We start from the raw sequence: 21,754 nt of genomic DNA, 5'->3' as shown, positions 1-21,754 counted from the left end.
TATAAACAGAAAGATTATCTCATATGTGGAAAATAATTATAAGGATACAAGAAGCCATCTTGGAGACATATTTCATATTCTTAACTGAAAAATATATTAATGGGTTCCCTGATCTTCCTACTTGCTTACACATGCACTGAGAGTTCAGTATTACTGGGTGTGGTGGCACATGCCCTTAAATCTAGCACTCAGGTGGACAGAGCTGTGAGTTCATGGCCTCCTTAGCCTACCTAGTTAGATCCACAATAGTGAGGTTAAATAGTGAAATCCTATCTCAAAAAAATTGACTGTTATTGAGGGAATAATAAGTTATGACCTTGAAAAAATCTGTGAAAAGGTAAGTATATAATTCAGTTTAATATATTTGTGGACTTTTTAATGGTTTTTGTATAAAAAGGGAACGGGAATTACAGTATTTGCATTTAAGACCTTGGCTACCCTTACCAAGGATGAAAGAGAAAATTGAACATCAGTGAGTGAGGTGGAAGCTGGTGAAGCTTTTGCTCAACTCATTCAACTTCTTAAAATGCATCTAGTTTCACATAAATTTACCCATGGGAGTTTGTTAATGTTTGTCACATAACAATAAAAATTTTAATGATTAACTTTTTTGACATAAATCAGGGATAGTATCCCTAGCATCTTCGAGGACCAGAATTTAACTCACAGCAAACACAAAATAAAAACAAACAAAATTTAACTATTATATCCACATCCCAAACACCAGCTTCTTTCCCATTATAAGATAAACATGCATTTGATTAAACATATGCTTACATATACATACTATTAATAAAAGTTTCTCACAAATGTAAGTAGAAAGATTTCTGTTCTAAAATATATGACAATTTAATATTGAACCAAAGAAAAATTTGTACATAGCCAAAAAGTTTCTCACAAATGTAAGTAGAAAGATTTCTGTTCTAAAATATATGACAATTTAATATTGAACCAAAGAAAAATTTGTACATAGCCATCTCCACTGGGGTTTATATTATATTTCTCCAAAGTAACCCTTCACCAAATCAAATATACCCATTATACAGAAATATCAGGTTATTTACATCATGCAGAGAGTCAATGACCTACTACATGGGAGATCATTTACATAATCTGATTTTCTCTAATGTTCTATTTCTGAATTAGGTGATAGCAGAAAACATGGTCTGCACCAAGGAATTCTGTGTGATTTGATGAATTAAAATATAACATGCTACCTACGAGGGTTCCTGCTCATAAGGATAACAAGTGTCTGTAGCAGTATGGAAAGATGAAGATGCAAACTCATCCCTCAGTATCATACCCTGGGCAAGTCTGTATCCAACACTATCACACAGAAGCTCAGGACTAGTAAGCAGGCATTATTTTATTATTAGCAAGAGATGTTCCAAATCCTCAGGGATTCTAACAGCTCTAGGTTCCAGGTGTCTGAGTTCATTCTGATGGGATTTCCAGGTATCCACAGCTGGCAGCACTGGCTCTCCCTGCCCCTGGCTCTGCTCTATGTCCTGGCTCTCATTGCCAACACAGTTATCGTGAGCATCATTTACCAAGAGGCATCACTACACCAGCCTATGTACCATTTCCTGGGCATCCTTGCTATTGTGGACATGGGTCTGGCAACTACTATCATGCCCAAGATTTTAGCCATCTTTTGGTTCAATGCTAAGGCTATCAGTTTCAATGAGTGCTTTGTTCAGATGTATGCCATACATTTTTTTGTTGCCATGGAGTCAGGTATCTTTGTCTGCATGGCTTTAGATAGGTATGTGGCAATTTGCAGACCACTCTGATACACTTCAATAGTTACTGAGTCTTTTGTGGTCAAAGCAACTGTGTTTATGGCCTTCAGAAATTGTGTGGCTCCCATGTCAGTACCTGTATTGGCTGCTCAGAGAAATTACTGTTCCCGGAATCAAATCAACCACTATTTTTGTACTAATCTGGGGGTCACTAGCCTTGCCTGTGATGACAGGAAAATTAACAGCATCAACCAGTTATTCCTGGCTTGGGCAGTCATGGGAAGTGACCTTGGTTTAATTATGGTTTCCTATGCTTTGATTCTTCGGTCTGTGCTGAGGTTGAACTCTGCAGAAGCTGCATCTAAAGCCTTAAGTACCTGTACCTCTCACCTCATCCTAATATTTTTCTTCTACACTGTTATCATTGTAATGTCCATCACCCACAGTGCAAAAATGTCAGTTCCTGTCATCCCGGTTCTGCTGAACGTGCTGCACAATGTTGTTCCCCCTGCTCTGAACCCCATGGTGTATGCCCTTAAGAACAAAGAGCTCAAACAAGGTTTGTACAAGGTGCTTAGGCTGGATGTCAAAGGAGGCTAAAAAGGAGAAAAAAAATTTTTTTCTATTTCAACAATAGGATATCTGATTATACTGATTAATCTTATAGGTATAAAATAAAACATCCTTAATAAATCTGTGTAATGTTTTATATATTTATCATCAATATCACTTAATATAATTATTTTTAAAACATGGTATCAATTTTGTAGTCATAGCTGGTCTAGAACTTGCTATGTAGACCAGACTGGCCTTGATTTTTGAGAGAGCCACTTGCCTCTGTTTCCTGAGTGTAGGAATTGAAGGCATGGGTATCACATTCAATGATAATCACTATCTTGAAAAACTGAAAATCAAGATAATCTAATGTTTTTTTTCAAAGTCACTAGCCTGGCCTGAATGTTACTAAACACTTATAGTATAATACAATTCATTCAAATGTATACATGTAATCTATTATGAATAAAAAAATTAATTGTCTTGTGTGTGAGACATTTTTAATGTAAATTCCTTAAATTTGTGTCCCCTTGGCAGAAAGAACAGCTGTGATATGATGTTAGTTTGACTTTTAATTCAGATACTTTGCCTGTTCTATGTGTATACACACAGTCACACACATGCATGTGTACTGATTGATATATGAATGTGAAATTATTTGGTTGTTTATGAACATCAGAGAGGTGGCAAGAATGAAATCCTTACTGTTACTCCTCCTATGCAAGGTGTGCTGATCATCATACAGGCAATTGTCCCTTCTGGGGCAATATCAGTTCAAATGTGTAGCTGTCAAGGGACTGAGATGTTAAGGGATGGGTGCATCTCTATAGCAGCATCCAATGGTTTTTAACCTAGACTGTCTTCTTGGACATCACTGCATCCAGCTCACTGTTTTGATATTTAGAAAGAAGCCATTTCATAGGGTGAGGAGGGAGAGCAGATAGTGCCGCCATGCTTTTGTTGTTAGGAGGAGATTAATTGGAGAGGTTTAGTTAAAGGGACAGTGGCTTTGAGGGTATGATAATGAATAAGAGCATTCTTAAAACTATAATCTTTATTTCAATCATTCAGAATGAAGACATAAATTTTGTGGGTTTTTTTTTTTTTTGGTAAAATGTTTACTTAGTAATTTCCTAGATGGAAATTCAGTAAAGCCTTTCACATGGAATTGAATATTGATGTTTCCCCCTGACTAAATGGAATCACTGGAAATGACAGCAGTAAGCTTACATTATTACAGAATGAGAAGAAGTACCTGGAGGTAAGCTCCTTATTTTGAACATTGTTGCTTGTCCTCAATGCCCTTTAGAAAGAGAAGGACTTCTGGTCCAAAAGGTGTAGATATCACATTAGAAACAACATTAAACCTTTAGATATCTTAGTAGGATATATGAACTCTCACTATCATATTGAAAGAAGATGTGTTTCAATTTTCAAGGCTAGTAATCTGACTCTAAAGAGCTTGGGATAATGTTAAACAGTAAATGTTTCTCATGACGTCTTTTATAAACAATGATATTTATAATTAAGCTATTATATCAATAGACCTTCTTAGTGATGGACTAATGACATTTTCTTTCAGAAAAGTAAGGTTTTTTTACTATTGTAAGCCTTTTATATTTTGGTGGAAAATGTGTAAATTATTCGTAGTTAGCACTCTATTTGTTATGCTTTATTTGAGAGATTTGAAACCATATTGAAGAGACAGAAGTTACTTATATAACAACAAACTCCATACTACTTACTATGTTTATAACTATAAGGAAAATATAATAGAAATAAATAGCATACTTACCTTATATTTTAAGAAATGATTATTTCAGAAAATAGCACATTGCCTCTCCGGTATAGAATTCCCCTTCCTAGCTTAGGAGTAAAACATTCCCGGCAACATTCCTACTTGCTGCTGTTTTATAAAAACATAGTGTACAAATGTTATGCCTGCATATGTGTCTGTGTATTAATGTGTGACTGCATCCCCTAGAACTGGAATTATAGATGGCTGTAAGCCACCATGAAGGTGCTGGAAACCAACCCAAAGTTCTCTGTAGGAGCTGAGCCGTCTCTCCAGCAATGATGGCTGCCAATGTTCTTGTTCTGTTATGTTGTGGATAATGGAAGGAGAAAATGGTGGGCAGCTAATATTACAAAAGTTGATTCTATTTCTCGGCTACACAAGTGTATTACTTCTGATAATGAACTAATTTTAATATGAATGCTTTGTATATTCCATTATTGTAAATTTTGCATATTACATTATGTTATAGTAAATCAAGTATAAAGTATACATGTCTTTAAATGTATGTGTATGTGTAGAGATATAAATTCTTAATTTTCTTTTTGAAACTTTTGATAGTTTATTATTTTGTTTTGTGTCTGAATTCCTGCATAAATGTAATGCACTATGTGTATGCAGTCACTGAGGAGGCCAGAAGAGGACATTACATCACCTGGAACTGGAGTTTCATATGGTTGCGAGTCTTGAGGATCCTGGGGATCAAACCCAGGATTTTTCTGAAGAGCTGTGCTGTTAACCACTGAGCAATCTCTCTAGCTCTGAGTTTATAGTTTTCTCAATTAATATTTTGTTAAAAAAATTAAATGTAGTGTTGAATACAAACCAGTGAGAGCAAATGCATCTGGAATGGTACATTTATGAAGTAAAAAATCTCTAATGTTAAAAAAATTAAATGTAGTGTTGAATACAAACCAGTGAGAGCAAATGCATCTGGAATGGTACATTTATGAAGTAAAAAAATCTCTAAGTCTGAAAGAAAGAACTTGATGACAATTTTTGTGTCAAGGTTGACCTCAAAGAATTTTTGTGTCAAATATCAGCCTAGTTTATTTGTCTGAAGTATAAATTATAGGACATTGTAAAGACTGTGTATTATTAGTAAAGTAGAAATGAGCAGGGACTCTGAATCAGCCACACATTGCATTAATTGGGCTCTCTGTTGTTTTATTTTACACTGTGTGCTGATAGATAGAAGAAAACATTTTCAGGATGTCTTACTATTTTTATTGTAGAAATCTGTGTAAAATATAGAGGTAATGTTGTTTGACAGGACCAGTTCTAATTATTCTATACTCTTCCTTAGCTATAGGACAGATAAGTGATAGATGTCTATACTCTTTTTTTCTTTCTTTTTTTCTAATTGCTTTACATCAAGCATTTACTCTATTATTCTTAAAAGTGAGCACCATGGAATTGTTTTGGGTTTTTTTTTTTGCTTCCTAATATTTGGCTGTTACTGATATTTACACATTAACATTTACAGTATATTTTTAATAATTTGTACGGTTGGTATTTTCCAAAGTATTCTCAGATATATTGTGCACAGGGATTTTTATTTATGCCTTCCTTACATATCTGTATTTTAAATATTACAAATTGTAATATACCCATTTGCCTGAGCTCTCTAACTTTAAAAATGTATTAAATTTATATATTCTGTCCCTATGTATGTTCATGTATACATGCGTGTGTGTGTGTGTGTGTGTGTGTGTGTGTGTGTGCATGTGTGTGTTTAGACACACACTTTCCATGGCAATGGTATGGAGGTTAGGGGACCACTTGAAAGAGTTAGGAATCTCCTTCAACCATGGGAGTCCCAGGGATCAATCTCAGGTTGTCAGACTTCTGCACAGGTATCATCTCACAAGTCCTTCTACTAGATTTTACATAACTGATGAGATGGCTCAAACCAAAAAAAAAGTTCTTCTAGGTTCTTCCTTTTTCTACTCTTATAAGGTGTTCCTTATGCTTTTAAAACAATGTTATTATTAAAATATATTTCATTCTTATTTATGAAGTAACCTTAAAATTTTTATCTTCCCTTGTAGGGATCTTCATGCTTTCAATGAATAGTCTTTAAATATTTATTATATTTCTTCCATTTATTAGTTTTTCAATCCATTAATCATTGCTTTGTAAACATTCATTGACATCAGGACTATATCTTGTTTAACACTGAAACTGTAAGTATGAATTAAATATGTATATTAAAAGTCATGTGATGGGTGCTAAATGCAAAAGTAGGTCAATTTTCATAATAAATATATTACTTCAAGATTGTTATTTTTCTAATTCCAACTTGTAACAACTGATAAGGATAGTTATATATTGTGTCAAAGCAAAGAGATGAGTCTTACTAAGGAAGGCAAATTTGTCGGTGGATTTGGTGAGATGGGAGAGGAGAGGGCACCTCAGAGATCAGAGGGTTGCTGGGACATAAACTGTAAAATAGCAAGCTGGAAATAAGCAATATAAGAGAATGTCGAACTATCGAAGACCATCCATGGCTCAGGAATAAGGCCACACGTCTTTTCCTCTGTGAAAGCAACCATCATTTTCTCCAAAGTTTGAGGCACTTGACATTTCTATGTGATCCTATTTTGCTTTAAGATTTTATCATGACTCAGGAAGAGATCTCAAAGATCATCCTTAGAAACATGCTTGTCTTGTATTCTTTTTCTTCTTGCAGAAAAATTGCCTAGAGCAGCATCTAATTACTCCAAAGAAAAATGAGGAAGTGATAGGAAAAGTGAATAGAGAATAATATGATATATGAGATTTTCCCACCACCCTACACATCAAGGAACCTCTTCTATGTCTGGCAGTTTAGTCTAAGAAGGACTTTTAACAGATGCCACAGGCACATCCACATTAGACCACACAAGGAATAAAGTGAGTCTTCCTAAGGGATGGAGTGGAATTTAATATTGGTGATTCAGTGTGAGATTTCCATTAGATTCTGTTACACCAGGACTACTCAGCTGTACAAACATTCCTAAAGTATGCATATCTTTTCTGAAACAATGACATTTTCGTATATATATTCTTCAGGTCTGTCCCAGGAGTTATAGTATGTTTTCATGAACTGATCCAAGAACCAAAATAATTGTCATAGATAAGGTAAGTTACTCACAAACACAGTCAACAGAACTTAGACATCACAGGCCTTTAAGCACTACTACTTTTTAAATGTATGACTAGAATTGAAGAGGACATTATTTTTTTTAAATCAGTTTTATTAGCATAGATAGGTCTAATCCACTGTCTCAGCACAATTTAATGAATTTGAATTTAAAAATATATATCATCTGATTGTTCTGAATTGATTATATAAATGAAACATGCATGAATGTATGTATTTAATAATGTAATTTCATATGCAAGAAGTCTCCATGTATCAAAAAATTTATCTCTAAACACATTAGCATAAGGAAACAAATAGCACATTCGCAAAACCATATTTAAAATGTGAGATGGAATATCATATTCCTGTTATTTTTATTGCCTGTATGGTCTCTACAAGGATGATAGCGAGCAGGGTTCTGATTGTCCTTAATATCCCATGTGCCTATATTGCTATAGCATAAATACATTCTTTATTATGGAATTCAACAGATGACTTGTTGAGTTAGCAAGTAGAATGTGCCACCTACCATAGATTATCTTATTTCATCATGTTTCCCTAGTACAAGAGGCAGGATAACAATAATGAAGAGGCAAAATCATCCTAAATATAATGATCTGAGGTAAGCTCCTTCCTGACAATCATATTGCTGATCTAAACTAACAAGATTAACCATTTTCCTCTAGCAAAAGATGTTCCAGGATGTGACAAATTCCAAAAGCTCTAGATTTCAAGTGTCTGAGTTCATTCTGATGGGATTTCCAGGTATCCACAGATGGCAGCAGTGACTTTCTTTGCCACTGGCTCTATTCTGTCTTGGCTCTTACAGCCAACATACTTATTACCATAATCTGCCAGGTAGTGTCACTACACCAGCCCTGAACCATTTCATGGACATCCAGACTATAGTAAACATGGGCTTGGCAATCACCATCATGCCCAAGATTTTAGTCATCTTGTGGTTGAATGATAACACCATCAGCCTTCCAGAGTGCTCTGTTCAGCTATATGTTTTTTTTTATGAAGTCAGACATCTTTTTTCTTGGCCATTTATAGATATGTGGCTATTTGTAGAACATTGGGATACTCTTCAATAGTTACTGAATCTTTTGTGATCATACCAACTGTGTTTATGGTCCTCAGAAACTTTAAGTGTTCTGTGTTAGGACCTGTATTGGCTGCTCAGAGAAATTGCTATTTCCAAAATCAAATCTACCACTGCTTTCTACTGACCTGGGGGTCATTAGTTTTACCTGTGATGACAGGAAAATTAACAGCATCGGCCAGTTATTTCTGGGTTGGGCAGTCATGGGAAGTGACCTTGGTTCAATTATGTTCATTTATGATCATTTATGTTCATTTATGTTTTGATTCTTCAGTCTGTGCTGAGGCTGAACTCTGCAGAAGCTGCATCTACAGCCTTAAGTACCTGTATTTCTCAGTGAAGGACTCTAGGGGCTTTTGCCAGCCTTACACCCACTGCCTCAGGTCAAGGCTAGGCCAAGTTCCATTCTCATCCCAGAGTTCTCTGGAGGAGCAGGAACATTATTGTAAAACCAAAGCATATACTGACTGATAGTCACCTGACCCTATGATCCCAGATAGAGTTCAAATGCCTGTCTTATGCTTGCTAGCCAATAGATTCAAAGGTCAGTATGCTTAGCCAACAAATTTTAATGGTAACTGCTAATATAACCTGTACCCCTAAAAAGTTTAAAAACTGCTTGTTATAGCCATTTAGGGTCACTTTCTAGTCACTCACCATGAGGGGCTGATTGAGGGTTGGCCCTGACCAGCCAGAAAAAAAAAACCTCTTGTGTTTGCATTGAACTCTGTTCTCATCTCCCACTTGCAGGGGTCTCTTGGTAGTTAAGACTCACTTCGAGCCTTACACTCAGCTCATCTTAATCTTTTTCTTCTACACCATCATTGTTGTCCATTAATCATCCACAGTACGTGTATGCTCTCAAAAATAAAGATCTCAGACAAGGCTTATACAGAGTGATTGGCCTGGATCTTAAGGGTAACTTTGGATGAGAAAATGCTTTTTAACTTTGTGTACATTTTCTCTTTATATTCTTCATGGTGACAAGCGGTGACAAGTACCTCCTAGGGACACAGTAGGAGGTTTGATGTAACATCAGGGATCCATTGAAATTTAGAACAAAAACTCAAAACATTACTTGAAGTCTCCAGGTGTGAAAAACTTTAGCACAACGAATAAAATAATGATGTGATTTGTGTTCCAGAATCTGGGGGAAGGGCTTACAGAATGAACAGCTCAATAGTTTGTGTCCCTGGCTAGAACAGTGAGACAATTTTCAGTATGTGGCAAGTTTCTCATTTACCCCTTTTAAATCAGAGAGGCTATTCCTTCTACTTAATTCAGTGTGAAAAACATGTGAGCTATTTCTACCATTGTGCTGCTTGTGAGTTTTTAGGCTACATCTCTTTTACTGAAAAAGTGTGGCTTGAATATATGTTTCTCTAAAAATATATGTAAATATCCCCCTCTCAAAAACACAACTGACAAATTGTCCCACACTAAGTAGTAGTCACTAAATAGTAATCATAGTCCAATAAAACCCAGCAGCTTACCAAATACAGCTTCTAAGATGACTATTCACAGATAGACAAGGTATCATGAAATATTTTCTTTTCATGGGTACAAGAATCCTTCTACATTACTGTTGGAATGTGAACAAAATTTTGTATTCACACAGGAGATTAAACAAATACAATTTTCAAAAGATACAACATTTAACTACTGTTGATATACATGTATCATGACCCAAAGCAAGGATTTGAATAAAAACTTTTGTGTGAATATTTTAGCACCTCTTGTTAAAAAGTAAACAATGAATATGCCCTTTAATGCTGGTTTAATATAAATACATAAAATGTGGTTGCCTGAAATAAAGTTTACTCTGGAAAGGGGTAAAAGGAAGGGGCCAGAGGAATGGCTTGGAAAAGACACTGAATGTCTGAGTTGATTGCCAGGACCCACAGAGTGGAGGGAGAGAAATGACTTAGACAAGTTGGCTTAGGACCTCCACATGTCCCCTCTTCCACAAATAAATAAATGTAATTTTTAAAGGTACATAAGTAACCCTGTAATAACTGAATCTGGATCAGTTGTGTTATAATTATTTTATTATCTGATGATGCATCCAATAGCATCATGATGTAGGCTTTAAAGTAGAGAATAAAACTGAAACCGGGAAAGGGAATAACACTCGAAATGTATATAAGAAATACTCAAGTTAATAAAAAAAAATTGAAACTAAAAAAAAAAAAATCTGGCTTATGTAAGGAATGAAAGAAATGCTAAATTTGCCCCCCCAAAAAAAAACAACTCATGCTATTGTTAAAATTTCAAGTTAATAGAAAGCATAAATCTCAAAAAATGATGTACAATGAATCCCCCATTTACCCATACCCTCTATCCCCCCTCCACCCCTCGTCCCCCCACAGCACCCACTCCCAAATCCCCATACCTTCCATCCCCCACCCTCCACCCTGGAGCCCACCACTCGCCCCCCCACATCACCCACCCCCACCTCTCTACACTACCCACACCACTCCCACCCTCTCCAAAACTCACAGCCCCCATACTTCCCCACCTCAACCCCAGCCCTGCCTCCAGGAAGTAGGGTAGTGCTGGGATCACTGCAACCCAGTGAGTCTAGAAGACATCAAGCTGAATGAGGAGAGCAGCACAAGGCTGTCTAGTATACAAAAGTGTCCCAAACAGGAAACCGCAGTATCATGAAGTCAACTGTTGTCAGGAAATGGATATTGAGCACAAAATCAGAGGAGCTGACTGCAAGCTATGGAGCTTCCTTCTGGGAATTCCTCTGGACTATCCAGGAATAACATAGTGGCTGCGTACTTGGAAGTCTGAATGTCACTTGGTTGTCTGCTTTCAAACCATATAAAAAGATTAACTTTAGAATGTGTGATTTTGATCTCAGTAAAAATTGGAAAATGTGATGAAATTATTTTTTACATATGTATTTTCTCTAGTTTCCTAGAAAATAAAAACAGACTTCAATGATTTAGACTGTGATTACAGGACTGTGTAAATACTCAATAAACCTTTATTTATATAGGGTCAGACAGATTAACCCTGCTATAAATCTCTTTAATACATTATGATGACTGGTAGTAATGGAATTTAAATTTTAAAATGGTATTATTTAAACATTTTGTCAGAAATGTACCAAGTGATTGCACATTTAAAATGTATATTAAGGTGACCACCAGGGAAACAGGCAACATAACTTTGGACTTTCATGCTTCCTCTCTCTCTTCCAAATCCAGGGCCATAGTTTCATCCCTATCTCTGTAACAGACCAGCTTCTTTAGCCTATCTTTTCTACTTGCTCTGTATCCCAGGCCCCAATTCAGCCAGAAAAGCCTGCCAGATGAGCAACTAGGCCAGTTTCTAGTTTCCCAGTCCCATTCCTAGCTCTGTGGCAGACTACCTGTTATGGACTCTGCCCACTCTCTGCTCCCATCCCTAGGAAACTAAGCATACCTTGGTAGGACACCCGGCTTTCTTTTCCCTCCTATTTACACCCTCAAACTATCTCCCAAGCTGATCCCCATCTTTAAGTGTCAGCTTCCAATACCTAGAACATCTAGTGACCATACCTAGTAGAATCCCATAAGAATTTGACCAAGCAACACAGCCAGCACACCCTCCTAAGAAACAAAGGAAGCAAGGAATGAAACACCCACCCAACAAAGACAAGGCAAAGATATCAGCATCTAGATTTACAATCTTCCCAAACCCAGATTCCTGGACACCTATAAAAAACATAATAATGGTCAGGACAAAGTCTCCATTAGAGAACAGGAAATATACCACAGTAGGCCATAAACAATGCAATAATTAGTCATAGTACAAGCTAAAGACTTTAACACAGATATTACAAACATGACAGAGAACCTTATAGAAGAAATGAATTAACTACTTCAAGAAATACATAAAAATACAAACAGTAAAAGGAAATGAAAACAACAAAAATTTCAAGACCTGAAAGTAGAAAGAGAATAATATTTTTTTTAAAAAAGCCCAAGCTGAAGGAAATGTGGAAATGAAAACTTTAGGAAATCAAACAGGAACCTTAGAGGTAGGCCTCGCTCACAGAATACAAGACATAGAAGAATTCCAGGCATTGAAAACATGCTAAAAGAAATGAATACCCCAGTCCAACAAAATGTTAAATCCAAAAACTCACTAGCACAAAACAGTCAGGAAATCTGGAACACCAAGAAAAGACCAAATGTAAGAAGAACAGAATAATAGGCATAGAGGAAGAAGAAAGGCAATCAAAAGTATGGATGTATTTTGAAAAGCAAATTTATGGAAGAAAATTGCTCTAACCTAAAGGAGATGCATAATATGATACAAGAAAGATAAAGAACAACAGACTTAACCAGAAAAGAAATTCCCCTTGACCTAAGGATAGACCAAAGAAAAAATATTAAAAGCTAAAAGGGAAAAACCAAGTAACATAGAAAGGCAGACCTATTAGACTAATACTTTACATGTCACTGGAGACTTTAAAAGCCATAGCCTGAAAAAAATGTTCTACAGACTTGAGGTCTGAATGCCAAACCAGACTGCTATACCCAAATTTTTCAATCAAAATACATGTGGAAAATGTGACATTTCATGATAAAATCAAATTTAAGCACTATCTATCTACTAATCCAGCCATATAGAAGATGCTAGAAGTAAAATTCCAACCTAAAAAGATTAGCTGCATCCAAGAAAAGACAAGAAATAAAGAATCCCAGGTTAGCAAATAAAAAACATGGAAAGATAGACACACACACATACATGCACACACAGCACACAGAGAAAGAAAGAGAGGAGGGAGGGAGGTCACAAGAATATATATCAACAAACACTTCAGTATCAATGATTTCAGTTCTCCAATAAAAAGTCACAGACTAACACAACTAAAACAGAAGCCATTCTGGTGGTACATTCAAGAAATGTATCTTATCATAAAGGATAGACATCACCTCAGGGTAAGAATTGAAAAAGATATTAAAAAAATAAAAAGGACCTAAGAAACAAGCTGGTGTGCCTGAGAAATATCTTTTTAAAAAAACAGATTTCGAAGCAAAACTAAAAGAAAGAGATAGAGAAGGACACATACTTATTGTTATGGTTTGTATATGTTCGGCCCAGAGAGTGGCACTATTAGAAGGTTTGGTCCTGTTAGACTAAATGTGGCCTTGTTAGAATATGTGTATAGGTACTGTGAGTGTGGGCATTAAGACTCTCATGTTAGCTGCCTGGAAGTCAGTCTTCCAGTAGCAGCCGAAGACAGAACTTTCAGATCCTCCTGGACCACATCTGCCTGGATGCTGCAATGATCCTACCTTGATGATACTGTATTGAACCTCTGTAAGGTTCAGCCAGCCCCAATTTAATGTTGTCAAAAATGTTGCTTTGGTCATGGTGTGTGTTTATAACAGTAAAATCCTAACTAAGACAGAAGTTGGTACTAGTTACTGGGGTATCAATGTAATAGACCTGACCATGCCTTTGTTTGAAAGAATGTGGGTTCTAGGATTTTGGATTTGGAAAGCAGTGGGATGCTTTAAATTGGGCTTAATAGGCCATCCTAGCAGGAAAATGGAAAACTTTGTTGCTGGGTATGATTTGAACTGTATGGACCTGGCACAAGTGTTTTCAGTAGAGAAGAATTTCAGAATGTGGCCTCGAGACAGTTTTTGTGGTATTTTGGTGAAGAATGTGGCTGCTTTCTTCCCTTGTCTGAAGAATTTACTTGAGTCTAAGGTAAAGAGACTTATATTAATTACACTGACAAAGAAAGTCTCAAAAAAGCCCAGAAAAGATTTTGTTCTCTGGTTAAGTCTCATGAAGAGGATTTTGAACAAGCATAGAAAGCTTAGAAAGGAAAAATATAAAATATATGATTCAAGTCCTAAAGGGGCAGGAAGTGAAATTGAACTCAATTCTATGTTGTAGGAGATAACAGATTAAGGAATGTGGGGACACAATCCAACTCAGCTAAATTTAGATCCAGGAGACAAAGCCAACCAGTTCTCTGGGGTAACGGCCAGCCTGGGACAAAGCAGGTTGTAGGTTAAAAAACAAAACCAAAATCAACAACAAAAACCCCTTAACTTGAGGCCTGGTGGTACATGTCTTTGATCCCAGCATTAAAGGAGACAGAGCCAAGCATATCTCTGAATTCAAGGTCAATCTACAGAGCAAGTTCCAGGAAAGCCAAGCTTAGGTAGAGAGGGGGTTGAAAAGCAAATGATAGAATAAGGGGGATCATGTTGTAGCTACTGTACACAGCAGAACTTGGCAGCTTCAGCCATGTGTCTCTGGCTTTAGAGTGAAAAATAGGAGGAAGAACTAGGGAAATTGATGTTGGTTAACTGGAGCTAAGAAACTAGTTGTGCTTAAGAAGAAACCAGCAAAATTGAGGTGAAATCTTCTGGGAAGTTTTTTCTGAGAGCCCAAAGATGCTGTCTTTCAGAGATAGCCAAGATTGTAACTCTTGTTACAGCTGTACTTTGTAATGTGTAAGGGTCGCCAGGTGGTACTGCTTTTGAAGGCATGAAGGGGTCATGGAGAACAGCTGAGGCTTGTAACAGTGAGAGGCCATTGAAGGCCATTGGTGAAGGTGCAGCCTCAGTTGCTGACAGCCCAGGACTGAAGGGGTCATGCAAAGGAGTTGAGGCTTGGCACCATGAAGAGAGCCTGTGAGAGGCTATTGGTGAAGCATAGTTGCAGCAGAAGACCCCAGTGTATCAGAGATTCCAGTTCCATGGGATGATCACCAAGAACACAGGGCAGTAGAATGAATCAGCCTGAGCTTAGAGTACTACAGAGGGCAGAGCTGGAGAAGTGATGCAGCCCTTTGGAGGAACCAGAAGATCATGTGTGGATTCCATACACTGAATCAAGAATCTATAACACTAAAGTTGCCTTGGAGACCCCAAGATGCTCAAGAAGGTAGAATCGTGGACTATCTGCTGAGAAAAGCTGATAATAGGGAATAGAACCAATCCAGGAAAAAGAAGTTTATTGCAGTCTAAAAGATGAAATAGGAATTGGTGATCTGAAGACCACTTTGATATCAAACAAGTAGATGCAGAATTTGAAGTTTGCCCAGTTATTTTTCTGACTTGCTTTGGGAATTACAGTTAAGTGACTAAATGAACACAGGAGAGACTTCGAACTTTGTATTTTTAACATTGTTGAGACTGCTATAGACTATGGGGGTTTTTGTAGTTGGACTAAATATATTTTGCATAATGCTAAGTTTAGATATGGCTTCCAGAGACTCATATGTTTGAACACGTTTATGGGGTGAGAGAGTGAAAGGTGGTTTGTGTATGCATATTTCAGGGAATAGCATTATTAGAAGGTGTGACCCTATTGAAGTAGATATGGCCTTGTTGGAATAGGTGTATCATTATGAGTATGGGATTCAAATTCTCATGCTAGCTGCCTAGAAGTCAATCTTCCACTAGCAACCTTCAAATGAAGATACAGAATTCTCAGTTCCTCCTTCACCACATCTGCCTGGATGCTGGATGATAATACTGTACTGAGCCTCTGAACCTGTAAGCTAGCCCCAATTTAATATTGCCCTTAAAAATGTTGCCTTGTTCTTGGAGTCTCTTCCCAGATGTAAAAACCCTAATTAAGATACTTATAAAAGTGACACCGCCCGGATCTGAAGGGATCCGATCAAAAGTTTCCTGCACCCAAAACCCGTGGGAGGGAGAGCTAAACCTTCAGAGGGGCATACATGCCTGGGAAGCCAGAAGAGAATACATTCTGCCTACATTTCTGACTCCAGAAGAAAACACCTAACACCATTTGGGACCCCGGTGCATGTGGGCCATGGGAAAAGGCAGCACAGGCCCACCTGGTTGCCACCGTCACCGAGAGCTAAAAAGAAGCCTCCCATGAGCAACTTCAGCCGCCAGGCCACAGGTAAGACCAACTTTTCAGCTCCAAGCTACCTGTCTGGTAGACCAAGGACACAGGCCTACAGGAACAGCTGAAGACCAGTATACAGGAAAGACTACATGCCCAAAAGCAGAACACTCTGCTCCCATAACTGGCTGAAAGAAAACAGGAAAACAGGTCTACAACACTCCTGACACACAGGCCTATAGGACAGTATAGCCACTGTCAGTAACACCAGAGACAAAAAGATGGCCAGAGGCAAGTGCAGGAACCCAAACAACAGAAACCAAGACTACATTGCATCCTCGGAACCCAATTTTCCCACCAAAGCAAACACTGAATATCCAAACACACTGGAAAAGCAAGATCTAGATTTAAAAATCACATTTGATCATGATGATGGAGGACTTTAAGAAAGACATAAAGAACTCACTTAGAGAAATGGAGGAAAACAAAAATAAACAAGTAGGAGACCATAGAGAGGAATCACAAAAATCCCTCAAAGAATTCCAGGAAAACAAAATCAAACAGGTGAAGGAATTAAAAATGGAAATAGACGCAATAAAGAAAGCACAAAGGGAGACAACCCTGGATATAGAAAACCAAAGGAAGAGAGAAGGAGCTGTAGATAAAAGCATCACCAACAGAATACAATAGATAGAAGAGAGAATCTCAGGAGCAGAAGATTCGATAGAAATCATCGACACAACTGTCAAAGATAATGGAAAATGGAAAAAGATACTGATCCAAAATATACAGAAAATCCAGGACTCAATGAGAAGATCAAACCTAAGGATAATAGGTACAGAAGAGAGTGAAGACTCCCAGCTCAAAGGACCAGTAAATATCTTCAACAAAATCATAGAAGAAAACTTTCCTAATCTAAAGAAAGAGATGCCCATAAACATACAGGAAGCCTACAGAGCTCTAAATAGATTGGACCAGAAAAGAAACTCCTCCCATCACATAATAGTCAAAACACCAAATGCACAAAACAAAGTCAGAATATTAAAAGCAGTAAGGCCAAAAAGTCAAGTAACATATAAAGGCAGACCTATCAGAATCACACCAGACTTCTCACCAGAGACTATGAAAGCCAGAAGATCCTGGACAGAAGTCATACAGACCCAAACAGAACACAAATGCCAGCCCATGTTACTGTATCCAGCAAAACTCTCAATTAACATAGATGGAGAAACCATGTGATTGTTGGGGGGAGGGCGGCAATGGGGGGAGGATGGGGAGGGAAACACCCATAAAGACGGGGAGGGGGAGGGATTAGGGGGATGTTTGCCTGGAAATCGGGAAAGGGAATAACACTCGAAGTGTAAATAAGAAATACTCAAGTTAATAAAAAAAAAAAAAAGAAAAAAAAGACAAAACTAAATTTACACCATATCTTTCTACCAATTCAGCACTACAAAGTATAATATATGGAAAATCCCAGCATAAGTAGGCAAACGACACCCTAGAAAAGCAAAAAACTAATCGTTGTGGCAACAAAACAAAGAGAAGAAAAGCACACAAACATAAACTCACATCGAAATACGAATATAACAGGAAGCAACAATCACTATTCCTTAATATATCTCAACATCAATGGACTCAACTCCCCACTAAAAGGCATAGATTAACAAACTGGATATGCAATGAGGACCCTGCATTCTGCTGCCTACAAGAAACACACCTCAGAGACAAAGAAAGACACTACCTCAGAGTGAAAGGCTGGAAAACAACTTGCCAAGCAAATGGTCTGAAGAAGCAAGCTGGAGTAGCCATTCTAATATCAAATAACATCGACTTTCAACTAAAAGTAATCAAAAAAAATAAGGAAGGGCATTTCATATTCATCAAAGGAAAAATCCACCAAGATGAACTCTCAATCCTAAATATCTATGCTCTAAATACAAGGGCACCTACATACATAAAGGAAACCTTACTAAAGCTCAAAGCACACATTGCACCTCACACAATAATAGTAGGAGATTTCAACAGCCCACTCTCATCAATGGACATATCATGGAAACAGAAATTAAACAGACACAGACAGACTAAGAGAAGTCATGAACCAAATGGACTTAACAGATATTAATAGAACATTCAATCCTAAAAAGGATATACCTTCTTCTCACCACCTCATGGTACTTTTTCCAAAATTGACCATATAATTGGTCATAAAACAGTCCTCAAAAGATACAGAAATATATAAATAATTGCATGCGTCCTATCAGACCACTACTGGCTAAAGCTAGTCTTCAAAAACAATAAGGGAAGAACGCCCACATATACATGGAAGTTGAACAGTGCTCCACTCAATGATAACCTGGTCAAGGAAGAAATAAAGAAAGAAATTAAATACTTCTTAAATTTAATGAAAATGAAGGTACAACATACCCAAACTTATGGGACACAATGAAAGCAGTGCTAAGAGGAAAACTCATACCTCTGAGTGGCTGCAGAAACAGGAGAGAGCATATGTCACCAGCTTGACAGCACACCTAAAAGCTCTAGAACAAATAGGAGCAAATACACCCAGGAGTAGAAGGCAGGAAATAACCAAACTCAGAGCTGAAATCAACCAAGTAGAAACAAAAAGGACCATAGAAAGAATCAATAGAACCAAAAGTTGGTTCTTTGAGAAAATCAACAAGATAGATAAACCCTAAGCCAGACTAAAGAGAGGACACAGAGAGGGTGGCCAAATAAACAAAATCAGAAATAAAAAGGTAGACATAACTACAGAAACAGAGGAAATTCAAAAAATCATCAGATCCTACTACGAAAATATATATTCAATAAAACCTGAAAATCTGCAGGAAATGTACAATTTCCTAGACAGATACCAGGTACTGAAGTTAAATCAGGAACACATAAACCATTTAAACAACCCCATAACTCTTAAAGAAATAGAAACAGTCATTAAAGGACTCCCTACCAAAAGAGCCCGGGTCCAGATGGGTGCAGAATTCTATCAGACCCTCATAGAAGACCTCATATAAATACTATCCAAACTATTCCACAAAATTGAAACAGATGGAGCGCTACCGAATTCCTTCTATGAAGCCACAATTGCTCTTTTACCTAAACCAAAAAAAGACCCAACAAAGAAAGAGAACTTCAGACCAATTTCACTTATGTATATCGACACAAAAATACTCAATAAAATTCTGGCAAACCGAATCCAAGAGCACATCAAAACAATCATTCACCATGATCAAGTAGGCTTCATCCCAGGCATGCAGGGATGGTTTAATATATGGAAAACCATCAACGTGATCCATTATATAAACAAACTGAAAGACCAAAACCACATGATCATTTCATTAGATGCTGAGAAAGCATTTGACAAAATTAAACACCCCTTCATGATAAAAGTCCTGGAAAGAATAGGAATCCAAGGCCCATACCTAAACATAGTAAAAGCTATATACAGCAAACCAGTAACTAACATTAAAATAAATGGAGAGAAACTTGAAGCAATCCCACTAAAATCAGGGACTAGTCAAGGCTACCCATTCTCTCCCTACTTATTCAATATAGCTCTTGAAATTCTAGCCAGAGCAATCAGACAACAAAAGGAGATCAGTGAAAAACTCAGGTGACAGCAGATGCTGGCGAGGTTGTGGAGAAAGAGGAACACTCCTCCATTGTTGGTGGGATTGCAGACTGGTAAAACCATTCTGGAAATCAGTCTGGAGGTTCCTCAGAAAATTGGACATTGAACTGCCTGAGGATCCAGCTATACCTCTCTTGGGCATATACCCAAAAGATGCCTCAACATATAAAAGAGACACGTGCTCCACTATGTTCATCGCAGCCTTATTTATAATAGCCAGAAAATGGAAAGAACCCAGATGCCCTTCAACAGAGGAATGGATACAGAAAATGTGGTACATCTACACAATGGAATACTACTCAGCTGTCAAAAACAACGAGTTTATGAAATTCGTAGGCAAATGGTTGGAACTGGAAAATATCATCCTGAGTGAACTAACCCAATCACAGAAAGACATACATGGTATGCACTCATTGATAAGTGGCTATTAGCCCAAATGCTTGAATTACCCTAGATCCCTAGAACAAACGAAACTCAAGACGGATGATCAAAATGTGAATGCTTCACTCCTTCTTTAAATGAGGAAAAAGAATACCCTTGGCAGGGAAGGGAGAGGCAAAGATTAAAACAGAGACTGAAGGAACACCCATTCAGAGCCTGCCCCACATGTGTCCCATACATATACAGCCACCCAATTGGACTAGATGGATGAAGCAAAGAAGTGCAGACCGACAGGAGCCGGATGTAGATCGCTCCTGAGAGACACAGCCAGAATACAGCAAATACAGAGGCGAATGCCAGCAGCAAACCACTGAACTGAGAATAGGTCCCCTATTGAAGGAATCAGAGAAAGAACTGGAAGAGCTTGAAGGGGCTCGAGACCCCAAAAGTACAACAATGCCAAGCAACCAGAGCTTCCAGGGACTAAGCCACTACCTAAAGACTATACATGGACTGACCCTGGACTCTGACCCCATAGGTAGCAATGAATATCCTAGTAAGAGCACCAGTGGAAGGGGAAGCCCTGGGTCCTGCTAAGACTGAACCCCCAGTGAACTAGTCTATGGGGGGAGGGCGGCAATGGTGGGAGGGTTGGGAGGGGAACACCCATAAGGAAGGGGAGGGGGGAGGGGGATGTTTGCCCGGAAACCGGGAAAGGGAATAACACTCGAAATGTATATAAGAAATACTCAAGTTAATAAAAAAAAAAAAAATATGTGAAAAAAAAAAAAAAAGGAGATCAGTGGGATACAGATTTGAAAGGAAGAAGTCAAAACACCACGATTTGCAGATGATATGATAGTATACTTAAGTGATCCCAAAAGTTCCACCAGAGAACTACTAAACCTGATAAACACCTTCAGCAAAGTGGCTGGGTATAAAATTAACTCAAATAAATCAGTAGCCTTCCTCTACACAAAAGAGAAACAAGCCGAGAAAAAAATTAGGGAAACGACACCTTTCATAATAGTCCCAAATGATATAAAATACTGTGGTGTGACTTTAACCAAGCAAGTAAAAGATCTGTATGATAAGAACTTCAAGCTTCTGAAGAAAGAAATTGAGGAAGATCTCAGAAGATGGAAAGATCTCCCATGCTCTTGGATTGGCAGTATTAATATAGTAAAAATGGCCATTTTACCAAAAGCGATCTTCAGATTCAATGCAGTCCCCATCAAAATACCAACCCAATTCTTCAGAGAGTTAGAACAGTTTGCAAATTCATCTAGAATAACAAAAAACCCAGGATAGCTAAAACTATCCTCAACAATAAAAGGACTTCCGGGAGAATCACTATCCCTGAACTCAAGCAGTATTACAGAGCAATAGTGATAAAAACTGCATGGTGTTGGTACAGAGACAGACAGATAGACCAATGGAATAGAATTGAAGACTCAGAAATGAACCCACCCACCTATGGTCACTTGATTTTTGACAAAGGAGCCAAAAACATCCAATGGAAAAAAGATAGCATTTTTCAGCAAATGGTGCTGATTCA

The 21,754-nt window shown here is 37.6% G+C and overlaps 1 protein-coding gene and 1 pseudogene across 1 annotated transcript; both read left to right on the top strand.

The window, feature by feature from the left end:
• Positions 1-1,382: 1,382 nt before the first annotated feature.
• Or56b2k (olfactory receptor family 56 subfamily B member 2K) lies at positions 1,383-2,342 on the top strand. Its single transcript, NM_001000173.1, is given in 1 exon segment — positions 1,383-2,342. A coding segment is annotated over 1 exon segment (960 nt).
• Positions 7,912-8,664, top strand: Or56b37-ps1 (olfactory receptor family 56 subfamily B member 37, pseudogene 1; annotated as a pseudogene).

Source organism: Rattus norvegicus, chromosome 1 (assembly GCF_021556685.1).
Source record: "Rattus norvegicus strain SHRSP/BbbUtx chromosome 1, alternate assembly SHRSP_T2T, whole genome shotgun sequence".
In the NCBI taxonomy this organism is placed as follows: Eukaryota; Metazoa; Chordata; class Mammalia; order Rodentia; family Muridae; genus Rattus; species Rattus norvegicus.
The sequence above is the reverse complement of the archived record's forward strand: the minus strand, read 5'-3'. Positions and strand labels throughout refer to the sequence as shown.